The sequence below is a fragment of the Cyphomyrmex costatus genome, unplaced genomic scaffold (assembly GCF_001594065.2).
Source record: "Cyphomyrmex costatus isolate MS0001 unplaced genomic scaffold, Ccosl1.0 scaffold1533, whole genome shotgun sequence".
In the NCBI taxonomy this organism is placed as follows: domain Eukaryota; kingdom Metazoa; phylum Arthropoda; class Insecta; order Hymenoptera; family Formicidae; genus Cyphomyrmex; species Cyphomyrmex costatus.
Genome location: NW_017275537.1, coordinates 84997 through 97615, shown reverse-complemented (window position 1 = coordinate 97615; position 12619 = coordinate 84997). Strand labels below are relative to the sequence as shown.

The following is a 12619-nucleotide window of genomic DNA, read 5'->3' as shown; positions in this document are numbered from 1 at the left end:
TAGCCTTCATACCAATGTATAATGTCAAATACATAGGTTATTTTATACTTTTTATTGTTTTAACTTTTATATATTTCAAGAGTTAACTTTTAACTTTTAAATTTTAACTTTTAACTTTCAACCTTTTTTGTTAATTAACTTAACTTTTAATTAGTTAATTACACGATGGCTTAACTTTTAACTTAACTTAGTTACTTTTTGTTTAAATTAACTTTAACTTAACTTAGTTAAAAAAAAATGTTAACTTACCCAACCCTGCCTTTTACGCAAGTAGCGCATCATAATTGTAATGACTATTCTCCATTCTGTAAAGGTTTTCTCTTCGGATCAAGAAAAAGACCTTGTCCAATACGTTTTGAAGTGCGTCAACCATTATTATGGCCTAAGCATTAATGAGCTTCGAGAATTGGCTTATCAATTCGCGAAAAAACTCGCCGTTGACTACCCAAAAGTGTGGGATGAAGATCAGATGGCAGGCCGTCATTGGTATACGAATTTCATGCGCCGACACTCCGAACTCGTTTTACGCTCCGGAACAGACCTCCATCCACCATGTGAAAGCCTTTTGTAAGACAAATGTTGACATGTTCTTCCGGAATTTTGGTCAGTTGATCGATGAGCATCACTTCGAAGTAACTCATATTTACAATATGGATGAAACAGGGTTTTCAACAGTTGCGACGAAACTAGGCAAGGTGATTGCTTTGAAGGGAACGCGACATGTCGGAAAGCTTGAGGCCGCTGAAAGAGGAACGATGATCACAATGGCGTTAACCGTTAATGCTGCTGGCAACAGCATTCCACCGTTTTTCCTCTTTCCCAGAAAGAAAATGCAGACCACCTTCTTAGACAATGTCTCATTCGGGACTGTTGGTTTTGCTAATGATTCTGGCTGGATGTGCGCGCCAGACTTTCATCGATATATGCAAATTTCGTCAATTGTGTTAAGCCTACGCTTCTCCTGTCTTGCTGCTTCTCGACAACCATTCGTCACATTTATCCATTGCAGCTATCGATATTGCCGTTTCCAATGGAGTACACATTCTATCCTTCCCACCGCACTGCAGTCACAAATTGCAGCCCTTGGACGTGTCTGTCTTCGGACCGGTGAAGACTTATTATAAGTCGCAGTGTGCCGCTTGGCAAAAAAATAATGCTAACAAGGTAGGATTTCTCATGCGTTAAAAGATTTTTCATGTTTTTGAAAACCTTGTCTTCATCAATGTATTTTATTTTGTTGTAGGTGTTAGAAATTCGTCACGTTGCTGGCTTGGTCTGTAAAACTCTTGATCTTGCGCTGACGCCTAAAATCATCAAATCCGGCTTCAGAGCTACTGGAATCTTTCCGTTTAATCCAGACATCTTCAGCGTTTCTGACTTTGTTCAAGCTGTCCGGCAAAATGAAATAGAAACTGCGTGCGAAACTCGTGTTGATGAAGTGGAGCAGCGCCGAATCGTCGTGCTTGGGTCAACTATTGAACGTGAGGAGGTTGAGACTGGGCACGAAATGGGACGTAAGGAGGTTGTGTTTACCACATCTGAACCTTCGACATCACGAATATCTTTCGAACCATTGACATCGAGAGCGTCTTCATTGAGCTCCCTATCACTTTTGGAAGAAATTGGTCCTCTACAAGCGGCTACACCAAAGAAGCCTTCGAATCGGGGTCGAAAACCGATGCAAAGCGCCGTTATCACTTCTCCTGAATGCATTGCTTCTCTCAACGAAAAAGCAACTAAGACAGCTGCTAAACAACTGACTAAGCAAGCGGTTAAGCGAGGCCGGAAAGCCACTAAGCGCACCAAGGCAACACTATCTAAACCATCGGCTAAGCGCATTAAGGCAAAGGAGTCTTCACCATCTGACGATGATGTGGACTTCTGTATCATCTGTCTGGACCTCTTACCACGAAACTTGACGGCCGAAAACTCCATTAAATGCAATGAATGTAGTCGTTCAGTGCATTTGAAGTGCGCTGAAATGCGTGCCAGCTACTTCACGTGCAAGCATTGTGCTTCTGATGAAAAGAGCGATGAGTGAAATAAAAATGGATCATTTTTTTTGTATTTTTTGCTGGTGAAGGCTTTTTAAAGAAATAAATTTTGATTTGCTCTCTATTTATTGTGGTTTTCTGTCATATTTTACCATTTTTTGCGGATTTTTCAAGGGTGTCCACAACCAGGTACAAATTTCTTTTGGACCAAAAATTGTCACTTCGCTAAATATTTCATAATATTTTTCTAGTTGAAGCAATCAGTTTAGATCTTTCACTGACAGTTAGCTAAGGACTCTAGCTTTCTATTGGTTACATACTTTTTGCATAATATGCAATTGATCGAGAGAATCATAAGTTATGAGTAAAAAATGAAACGGTGCCCACAACCGGCGCACTTCCCTTAATTAATATACAAATATTTTTATTACTTTAAACTTTACATTTATATATTATACATAAATGTAAAGTAATAAATATTAATTACATTTTTCAAATGTTAAAAGTGTTAGCATTTAGAAATTTATCTGGATTTGACGTACACCACATTTTAAATGCGTATTTGAGATATTACAGTATTTAATAATAAACATATAATTGTAAAGTATTTTTATTAACGTAAAATTTATGTTTTATTTATTTCTGAAACTGAAAGAAATAAAAAGTGAAAAGTATAGATAGATACAACACATGATAGTATTTTTTTAAATTATTTTAATGCTTAAATATTATTATAAATTTTAATAAAGATTAAATCTAATACATTTTGTAACAAATGTTTTCACATATATACGTATATACATATATATTTTTTCTATACCATATAAGTCCTTTTTACAAAACATAATAATCTAATTATTAAAATCTTTTATATTCAACACATAATAAACTATTTATTTCGCATTTTAAAAACAAATCTACTGGCAGTTTGTTTTGTATACACATTAGTTTAATCAGAAAAAAAGAAAAAATACCTGATTATAATAATCAGAAAAGAACAAAAACGAAATAAACCAAAAGACTGTGATGTTAATTATGATCGATGAGATCGACCAACAGTATGATGATCAATAACGGAAAAGAATGAGTTTCTCTGCAATCTGGATTTTAATAATGTATGAAAGAATGTAAATGATATCCGTAATTTTGAGAAAAGACAGACATCTCCGACTGTATTGCAAAAAGCAGATAATGTTATTTACAAGCGATTGAAAAAGGATAGCCGTGATATACTGGCGGAAACATTGGACCATCTAAATTCGCAAGTGAAATAAGAACATTGTGTCTTTCCATAAGGGATATGGAATTTTTTTTCAAAAATTGGAAGCAACGCCATCAAGAAGCGATGCATTTTAAGATTTTTTAACTATTACTATCCTTATTCTTGAGGATTCTGATCTTCAACATTGTCTTTTTGTTTGTTTCTGAAACAATCAATTAATTTCATGTTTAATACGTCATACAGTTATTATATATATATATATATATATATATATATATATATACACATATATAATATAATAAACATAATTGAGATTTCTATAGACAAAACTATACAATCACAATATACGTTAAATATTTCAATATTTGTTCAAATATGTGTACTTTGAATATAAAAACAAAGTATAATGAATAACATAAAAGATTATTAGGATTAAATTACGTTATTAAGCAATTGATATTATTCAATTATTATAATAAATATTCATATTTTAAAATAAAAATAATATAATAAATGTTTACTCACGCAAATCTTCGAACACGTGCAGGAGCTTGAACAATCCAATTCATCATAAGTTTTGTAATTGTTTCCTCGGTTGAATTTTGGTCATGTAACCGAATAGCAGCTGTGGATATATATCAATTTATAATACTATATATGTATATTACCATCATACATAATATTGATTGGTTGTGTGTTTTAATATAACTATTTTTGCTGATTAGTATTAATCGATGTTTGTTTAACCTTATGCTGATTACAATGCCGAGAGAGAGAAGATTCAACAGACACAGTTAATTTCGAAATACAACCATAACTACACGTAAACTAACTACGAAAACTTTGAAGTCTTTTACCTATGATTAAACTGACAATTTTAAAATGTCGGAATGCATTTTTTTCTCGACCTCCTTTCCAGCTGTATAGTATTAATATTTCGTCCTTTATTAATGTTTTGAAAATATTTTTTATCATTTCTTGTAGGTTTGTCCCACCTTTCAGTTTCAAAAAGCCTTTCTAAAATAATTTGCCATAAAATGTGTGACTAATTAAAATATTATAAAAACAGGAAGTATGTAAATATTCTGGTATTATATATATTGAGATATATATATCAAACACAACTATATATAACTTTAGACAACTTTAGAATTCACAATTATGTATAGAAATAAACATTTACCATTTTCCCGAACAATTCTTCACTTTTCAAATTTTCTTCAAACAGTTTTAGTTCATCCATCGAAGAAATTGTTTCAAAAGCAAAAGCTTCTTCGACGGTATTTATATTAATTTCTTTATTTGTAATGTTGTCTACTTTATTTTCTAATATTTTGAGTCTTCTATCAATGTATGTTATTTCAATTAAGATGCGATTTACTTTTTTCAAAATTTCCTTCAACACTAAAAATTAACAATTAATAAAATCTTTTTTTAAGACCATGTATGTAAGAGACACAATCAATAAGAATCAGCCTTTAACGGTCAAGCAGGATCTTAGTTGCTTCTGTATTTTCATGTGAATTTATATACTATGTATGCAGTCTATAAATCGCGCGCCGAAATTCATTTTCAGTCTGACCCGCGATGTCATCCTCCACGTACAAGAGGTTTACATGCTTGCTCCTCTTTTGGTCAGCGAGTCGTATCTGTTAAGGATTTGTGACCTCAACTGAGTAAACTGGTTCAATGATGTGTTGAAACTCAATTTATTGCGAAATATGCTCGTGTACAAAAAGTTGTCCGTTCGGTGCAACAAACTTTGTCCTACTACTCATTCTCCTCTCGTCGATCGAGGCGACATTCTCCCTGGCTCTACGCCCTCTACAATCTAGTTCTTTCCAGTACGCTCGACGGTTAGCGCCCTTGACGTCTCAATTCCAACTATCTATGAATTTCTAGCAATTCAAATCAAATGCTTACATATTATAAAGTCTGAAAAATAAAAACAAATTAGCAAGAGTATTAATTCCTTGACATCCCGGCCCACCTTGAAAGGCCAATTTTCAAAATTAAATTTTTGTGATCCTGGAAGAAATTTTGGGTTTGTTGCTACAAAGTAAATGTAAGAATAATATAAGATAATTAATAATATCAGATACTTAAAATCGATTACTGATTAAATAGCATTTTCCAACTTAGAATCCCGTTGGCCTTGGGTCTCCTCATTAATTTCATTGTTCAATGGGAGAGCGCACAGTTTTCTTATAGGTCGTTTATATATTCCATGTGCTGTTTTGACAGTGGCTACTCTGGCCACGTTATCGTTTCCCTTATGCAGTTCCGTTACACGGCCCAAAGTCCATTTGCTAGGAGGGTTTTGTTCATCCATCAACAAAACTATTGTACCTACTGCTAAAGCGGTTGAATCATGGTACCATTTGGTACGCATTTGCAATTGATGCAAATACTCTTTTTGCCAACGTGACCAAAAATGTTGACGAACTCGTTGCTGATGTTGCCAACGTGATAAAGTATTAACAGGCATGTTTAAAAAATTTCTCTGAGCAGGCTCGGCTTGTGACTCTCCGAGCAAAAAGTGAGCTGGCGTCAACACAGCCAAATCGTCAGGATGAGAGGATAAGGGAATTAAAGGACGTGAATTCAAAACTGCTTCTATTTCTGTAAGTAGTGTGCTGAACTCTTCATAAGTCATTACGAGGTTTCGCGTGACAGTATATAAGTGTCTTTTTGTTACCTTAACGGCAGCCTCCCATAATCCTCCGAAATTTGGAGATCTGGGGGGTATAAACTTCCAGTGAATGCTCTTCAAAGCTAATCGTGCTTCAATTTCATCTGTTTGATCTTTTATAAATTGATAGACCTCTTTTAACTCTCTTGCTGCTCCAACAAAGTTCGTTGCATTATCTGAGTATAATGTAGTGCAGAGACCTCTTCTCGAAGTAAATCTCCGTAATGCTGCCAAAAATGCTTCTGTAGTTAGATCCGTGACGGCTTCTAAATGAACTGCCTTTGTATGAAAACAGACAAACAATGCAATGTATCCTTTCATTAGAGGTATCCTACCTCTTCTTCTTCCCTCTCGAATTTGGATAGGCCCAGCGTAATCTACGCCACTAACAGCGAATGGCCTTACAGTTCCCTGTAATCGATCTTTAGGTAGATCAGACATAACGGCCTCTAAGGGTTTAGGTTTGAGTCGAAAACATTCTAGACACTGTCTAGTGACCTTACGCGCTTCGTGTCTACCTGATAATGGCCAATATCGTAGTCTAATAGATGCCAAAAGTTGTTCTGGCCCACAGTGTAATAACCTTTTGTGTTCTTCGCGGAGCATAAGAGTTGTTATATGATTTTTCGACGGTAATATATATGGATGCTTTTGATCTATGTTGATCTCCGCATGACGTATTCTACCTCCCACACGGATCAATCCTTGTTCATCAAGGAAAGGACGTAATGTAAGCAACTTGCTCTTGCGATGAACTTCTCTTCCATTTTGTAAATCTTCTATCTCTCTTTCGTATACTTGACGTTGCACTAGTCTGATTATGATAATGTTAGCTTGCTCCAATTCTTCAATCGATAAAGATCCTTTCCTTTTAATACCTCTTAGATTATTTGTAAATCGCATACAATACGCTATGACTCTTTTTAGCTTAATGATAGATGAAAATTTATACAAAATATCGTGCATATCCGGGATAGCTGCTAATGTAATCTCCCGTTTAGTTTCCCGTTTAGCTTCCGGCATGTCTTCTAAACTAAAAACTTCTTGTATCGGCCTTTCAGAAGGCTGCACTAACCACCTAGGTCCATGCCACCATAGATAATTATCCTTTAAATCTTCAGTAGTCGTGCCTCTAGATAACAAATCCGCGGGATTGTCACTTGAGGGTACATGATCCCAATCTTTACTCGAAGTGTGTCTCTGAATCTCAGCGACTCGGTTAGCCACATATGTTTTCAATTTGTGAGGAGATGTTTTAATCCAACTTAACGTAATTGTAGAGTCAGTCCAAAAACTTACATTGTTAATTTTGTTAGACAATACATGATTTACACTGCTAAACAGCTTGGCTGCCAAATGTGCAGCATTTAACTCTAAACGTGGCAATGTGAGTGGTTTTAATGGAGCTATCCGTGATTTGGAGCACATCAAATGTGCAGTAGCGCGCCCATCTTGATTTAGACTACACGCATAAATACATGCTCCATAAGCTCTCTCCGACGCATCACAGAAAACGTGCAGATCCACCAATAGTGACGGATTGCCTGGATTACAATTGCGTGATACTAACAAAGCTTGAGTCGAATTTATAGATCTGCAATATTTTGACCAACTATCTTGTAAATGGGGTGGCAATTCTTCATCCCAACTTAGCTTCTCCTTCCACAATTGTTGCATCAGTTGCTTCGCTACTACTAACACTGGCTCGATAAGCCCCAGAGGGTCAAATATTTTTGAGCTTGAAGACAGCACTTGTCTTTTTGTAGCTGATAGTTCTTCCTTTATTTGCACTTCATACTGTAAATAATCCGTTTCTGAATTCCAATACAGTCCAAGAGTTTTCAAGACTTCATGTTTGTTTAAAACCAAAAATTCATCTTGCTCGCTATCTTGAGCCAACGAGCTAAATACCTTCGTGTTGTTGCTTCTCCATTTGCGCAGATTGAATTTTCCTCGCTGGAGCAATTCCATTAATTCTTGTTGCAATCGACATGCCTCCTCTACAGTGTGCGTCCCCGTGAGCAGGTCATCCATATAAAAATCACATTGTAACACCTTTGCAGCTGTAGGATGAGTGTCAGCCTCTTGAATTGCTAACTCCTTCAAACATCTGACCGCTAGAAAGGGTGCTGAAGAAGTACCATATGTTAACGTATTCAAACGAAATATCTGAATTTCTTCGTTGCTATTTGACCTCCATAAAATTCTTTGAAGATCTCTATCCTGTTTTCTCACAAGGATTTGTCGATACATCATTTCTAAATCAGCAGTTAATACATATTGATGCATTCTAAACTTTAGTAATAAGTCACATAATGTATCTTGCAACTGAGGCCCGACTAATAGTTTATTGTTCAGCGACACTCCTGATTCTGATAGAGCTGATGCGTCGAACACTACTCTCAACTTGCTAGTTAATGCACCGCTTTTTATTATAGGATGATGTGGTATGTAGTAAATATCTTGCGGACTCTTCGATGCATTTTCTTCAACACGTGACATATGCCCCAATAGTTCATATTTTTCCATAAATTGAACATATTCCAACTTCAATTCTGGTTGTCGTGCAAATCTGTTTTCCAAAGTATAGCCTCTTCAGCGCTGTATTATACGAATCTGCAAGCTTTATATCTTCTCGCTGAGGCAGTCCTACTACGAACCTACCTTCTAAATTCCTTTGCATTGTTGCTTTAAAGTGCTCCTCACACTTTTGCTCCTCTGGTGAGTAATGCCTTTGTTCGATAATTTCTTCGGATTGCCAGAATTTCTCCAGCTGCCGGCTTAGTTCATCATTCGTTAGTAGATTGCACATCATGTTATGGTCGCTTGACGACTCCAAAACATTTCCTCCTAATATCCAACCTAAAGAAGTGTTCTGTATCCGTGGTTGTCCAGGAAGTAACTTTAAATGCTCGTCCTTAATAATTTGCCAAAACATTCCGGCTCCGTTTAATAAATCAATGGCTCCCGGATTGTGGAAGTTTTCGTCCGCTAGCTTCAAATGATTTGGTATCTGTAATGTAGAAATATCAATAGGCATCTGAGGTATTTGCTCTGTGATTCTAGGCAACACTAAACAATTTAGCTTAAATCTTGTTTTGTTATATTTGGCTTGTACTTCAATAATTACCGATTGCCTTACATATGTTTTAGTTTGATTGATACCGCTAACTGGAACGTTTACAGATTTACTTGTTAAATGTAATTTATCTGCTAAAGCCTTCGTAATTAAATTGGATTGCGATCCAGGATCTAGAAGCGCTCTACAAAGATGTCGCCTTCTATTGGTATCAAAAATATATACTTGCGCTGTAGACAACAATACATGCTGCGAATTTTTTGCACAATACGTGGATACTATGTTGCTTGGATTGTCTTTATTCACTTCATCGGGACTTTTGTTTTCTTTCTGATTTTCTATATGGAGAAGAGAATTATGCTTGCCTTGGCAAACCTTACAGCCTGACGATTTACATTCTTTACTCCAATGCCCTTTCCGCAGACAGTTCAAACAAAGTTTCAATTGCTTTATTTCGTTAATGCGTGATGGTACTTGTAACTTCAATAGCTTTTCACAGTTAAATATGCGGTGATGACCTTTACAATAATCACATTCATTGTTACTTGTAGAAGCTAATGACAACGATTTATCTTGCTTTTTCTCATTGTGTTTACGTGCCTCAGCTCCCGATTTTTCCTTTTCTATCATTTCAAGCATATGGTATCTTCCTGTTAGGAATTCAAGCAGCTCATCAATTTTTGGCAGCTCGTCCTGCCCTTTGGTAGTAATATGCGTTTCCCACTCTTTGTGCGTGTGATAATCCAACTTATTTGCCGCTACAAATACTAAGACTGCATCCCATTTGTCTACGGGCAGTTTCAACGTAGCTAATGCTTTAATGTGTGATCTTACGTGATTTACAAATTGCCTTATGCTTTGCTTGTTACATTTAACTATTGGCATAGTTTCAAAAAGTTCCTTCAAATGTTTATTAATGATAAGTCTTCGATTCTCGTAATGATTGTTCAACAACTCCCACGCTGTACGATAATTCTCAGCCGTGGTTTCCAATCCTTCGATGAATTGTAATGCTTCATCCTTCAGCGTGCCTCGAAGATATTGTAACTTCTGAACTGCTGATAGCGTTGTGTCTCTGTCTATTAATGAAAGAAACGAGTCTTTGAACTGCATCCACTGACTATATTGCCCATTGAACGTTGGCAATGTGATCGTTGGTAATTTTACACTGGATTTCACTGTCAGGGTCCTTCCTGCTGCTGCCACTGTCGCAGATTCATTTACAGGATTTACTTGTGCTAATCTTCTTTTAGCGATTGACACTAGCTTAAAATAATTGTCTTCGAATTCTGTGTCTTCATCGTTTTCTTCTCGTTCTATTCGCTCTAATTGATCCTGATCTTTTTCTTCTGAAAGCCCCTGTTTACGTACCTCCTTTATGGCATATTGAAGGTTATGAAACTTATCCCAGACTTCTTTTAGCCTTTCAAGTCTGTCAGAAATTTCATAATCATCGGCTTCTCTACACTCAAGAAAATTACTGAATCGCGTTAATTGACTCTTAAACTGACCTCGCTTAATCCTTAATCTTTTGTATTCAGCCATTTTGTGTAGCAACTGCCAACGTTTGCTATTACAATGTAAGGAAAAGAAAAAGAATTGAGGTTAGGATAAAGGAAGCTCACTTACGTGCCTTTGAATGCCTGTTTATTTGCTGCCGCCTGCGCGACTACCAATATGTTTCAAAAATGTTCTTGATTTCGTCTAAAATGGCTTCTAGAACGATCCTTTCGTGTAGCAACGGTCACCGCTTGCTCTTACAATTGCCTTTTTGCCTCTATTATTCCTGTGATCTAACACAACATCCGGCTCGAAGGACCATTTTGTTAAGGATTTGTGACCTCAACTGAGTAAACTGGTTCAATGATGTGTTGAAACTCAATTTATTGCGAAATATGCTCGTGTACAAAAAGTTGTCCGTTCGGTGCTATAAACTTTTTCCTACCGAACTCATTTTTTTCTCGTCGATCGAGGCGACATTCTCCCTGGCTCTACGCCCTCTACAATCTAGTTCTTTCCAGTACGCTCGACGGTTAGCGCCCTTGACGTCTCAATTCCAACTATCTATGAATTTCTAGCAATTCAAATCAAATGCTTACATATTATAAAGTCTGAAAAATAAAAACAAATTAGCAAGAGTATTAACTCCTTGACAATGAGTTACATTTTAAAATATTGTAATATAAAAGATAAGTCATTATTAATATATTTAACCTTTCTGAGATTGATCTTCATTATTTTTATTTAAATGTGTTGTTAACATCTTGTTATATTCATCGATAGAATAATTATTATCTTCATTGATAAAATCTTGCCGATTTTTATCTTTCAACTCTTTTTTATGTTTAGCAATCACATTCATTTCTTGCTGAATTATTTTCGGCTTTTCCATCTCAGTTACTATTTCGATATTGTCTTCTTCGGAAATAATTGGATGTTCATAAGTTGCCAAAATCCGTGCAGGCTTTTTCGAATGAAACAACTTTTGTGATCCAGAAAATTCCTTCGGATCTGGTAAAGGAGACAGTAGGCCGGAATCTATTTCTGTACCTGACGATTCATCGTCAGATGAATAATTTTGTGCAGCAGCTCTGTCATGCCGCGTTTGTTTCATATTTTCTTCATCTTCAGTATTTACGTCGGATATATTTTCAGCCATTCTTAATTTTTCTTGGCCTCGTTCAAAGGTATCTGAATGTAGTTATCAATAATTATAAATATGAAACATAGACAAACAAGGCTAGTTTGAATAAGTCGACAAGTTAGAAGAAAATCAAAGTTTTCAATAAATGGAATTCATTTTCCTGCCTTTTTGGCAATATTAGTACGATGAATCAAGTGAAAGTAACTTTTAATTTAATTTATTACATTTCGATATAAACTGTTTAAATTATTTTGATTTGGATTACTCTTTGGATTAGATTGACAAAAAGAATGAATGAATTCGTTTGTACACAAAAAAGGAGGAAGGGTTTCAAAATAAATAATTGTATATATACCTGCTGAAGCAAAAATGCGTAAAACGTCATACATTGCCCAACCAGCTTGTACATTTTTTAAATCCGGCATTTCCTTACTCTGTATAGCCTTATTCAACCTTTTTTTCACATTGTAATTCGGGTAGAAGCAAACCTGTTGCTTTCGGTCCTCAGATATTCGCAACCAGTTATTAGGGACTAGAGCTATCCCGTCGTCAAATTGAATTATGTAGAAGTTTTCTGTAAACTACGAAAATATGTATATGATAAAAATTAATTTATTGATAATAAATATAACAGTTATGTGCATTTATATATTTACTTTTAAGGAAGATTCTTTCCTCATTTTTTGGAAATAAGATAATTGCTCGTGCTTCAGTTCAGACATATTTATGCAAATTAGACCTACATATAAGTAAAACAGATTACAATAAAAATATTACAGTGTTCTAGAAAATAACTGCAACATACATAAAGTATATTTTCTATGTTGAATATGTACCACGAAAAGTAACTAATAGATCATTCAAGGTGCAAATTCAAAATGAACATACATACATATAAGTAAAACAGATTACAATTTGCATATTACAGTTTTCTAAAAAATTTCCGCAATATGTTATCAGCCAAAAGTTGCATTTTCTTCCTCACCGC

General features: G+C 35.4%; 2 protein-coding genes across 2 annotated transcripts; one reads left to right on the top strand and one right to left on the bottom strand.

The window, feature by feature from the left end:
• Positions 1–458: 458 nt before the first annotated feature.
• On the top strand, positions 459–2041 carry LOC108783490 (uncharacterized). Its single transcript, XM_018552061.1, has 3 exons — positions 459–873; positions 1010–1164; positions 1244–2041. Exons 1-3 carry the CDS (start codon positions 459–461, stop codon positions 2039–2041), a joined length of 1368 nt encoding a protein of 455 aa, XP_018407563.1.
• A 3294-nt stretch (positions 2042–5335) lies between these two features.
• On the bottom strand, positions 5336–8410 carry LOC108783489 (uncharacterized). Its single transcript, XM_018552060.1, has one exon. The coding sequence runs from the start codon at positions 8408–8410 to the stop codon at positions 5336–5338; it is 3075 nt and encodes a 1024-aa protein (XP_018407562.1).
• Positions 8411–12619: the final 4209 nt, after the last annotated feature.

Bases quoted from the DNA above. Each gene is read 5' to 3' on its own strand.
- LOC108783489 (XM_018552060.1), bottom strand. From the start codon at position 8,410: ATGTCACGTGTTGAAGAAAATGCATCGAAGAGTCCGCAAGATATTTAC.
- LOC108783490 (XM_018552061.1), top strand. From the start codon at position 459: ATGAAGATCAGATGGCAGGCCGTCATTGGTATACGAATTTCATGCGCC. The intron at 874-1,009 runs GTTTTGCTAATG...TATCCATTGCAG, and splicing joins TGTCTCATTCGGGACTGTTG to CTATCGATATTGCCGTTTCC. The intron at 1,165-1,243 runs GTAGGATTTCTC...ATTTTGTTGTAG, and splicing joins AAAAAAATAATGCTAACAAG to GTGTTAGAAATTCGTCACGT.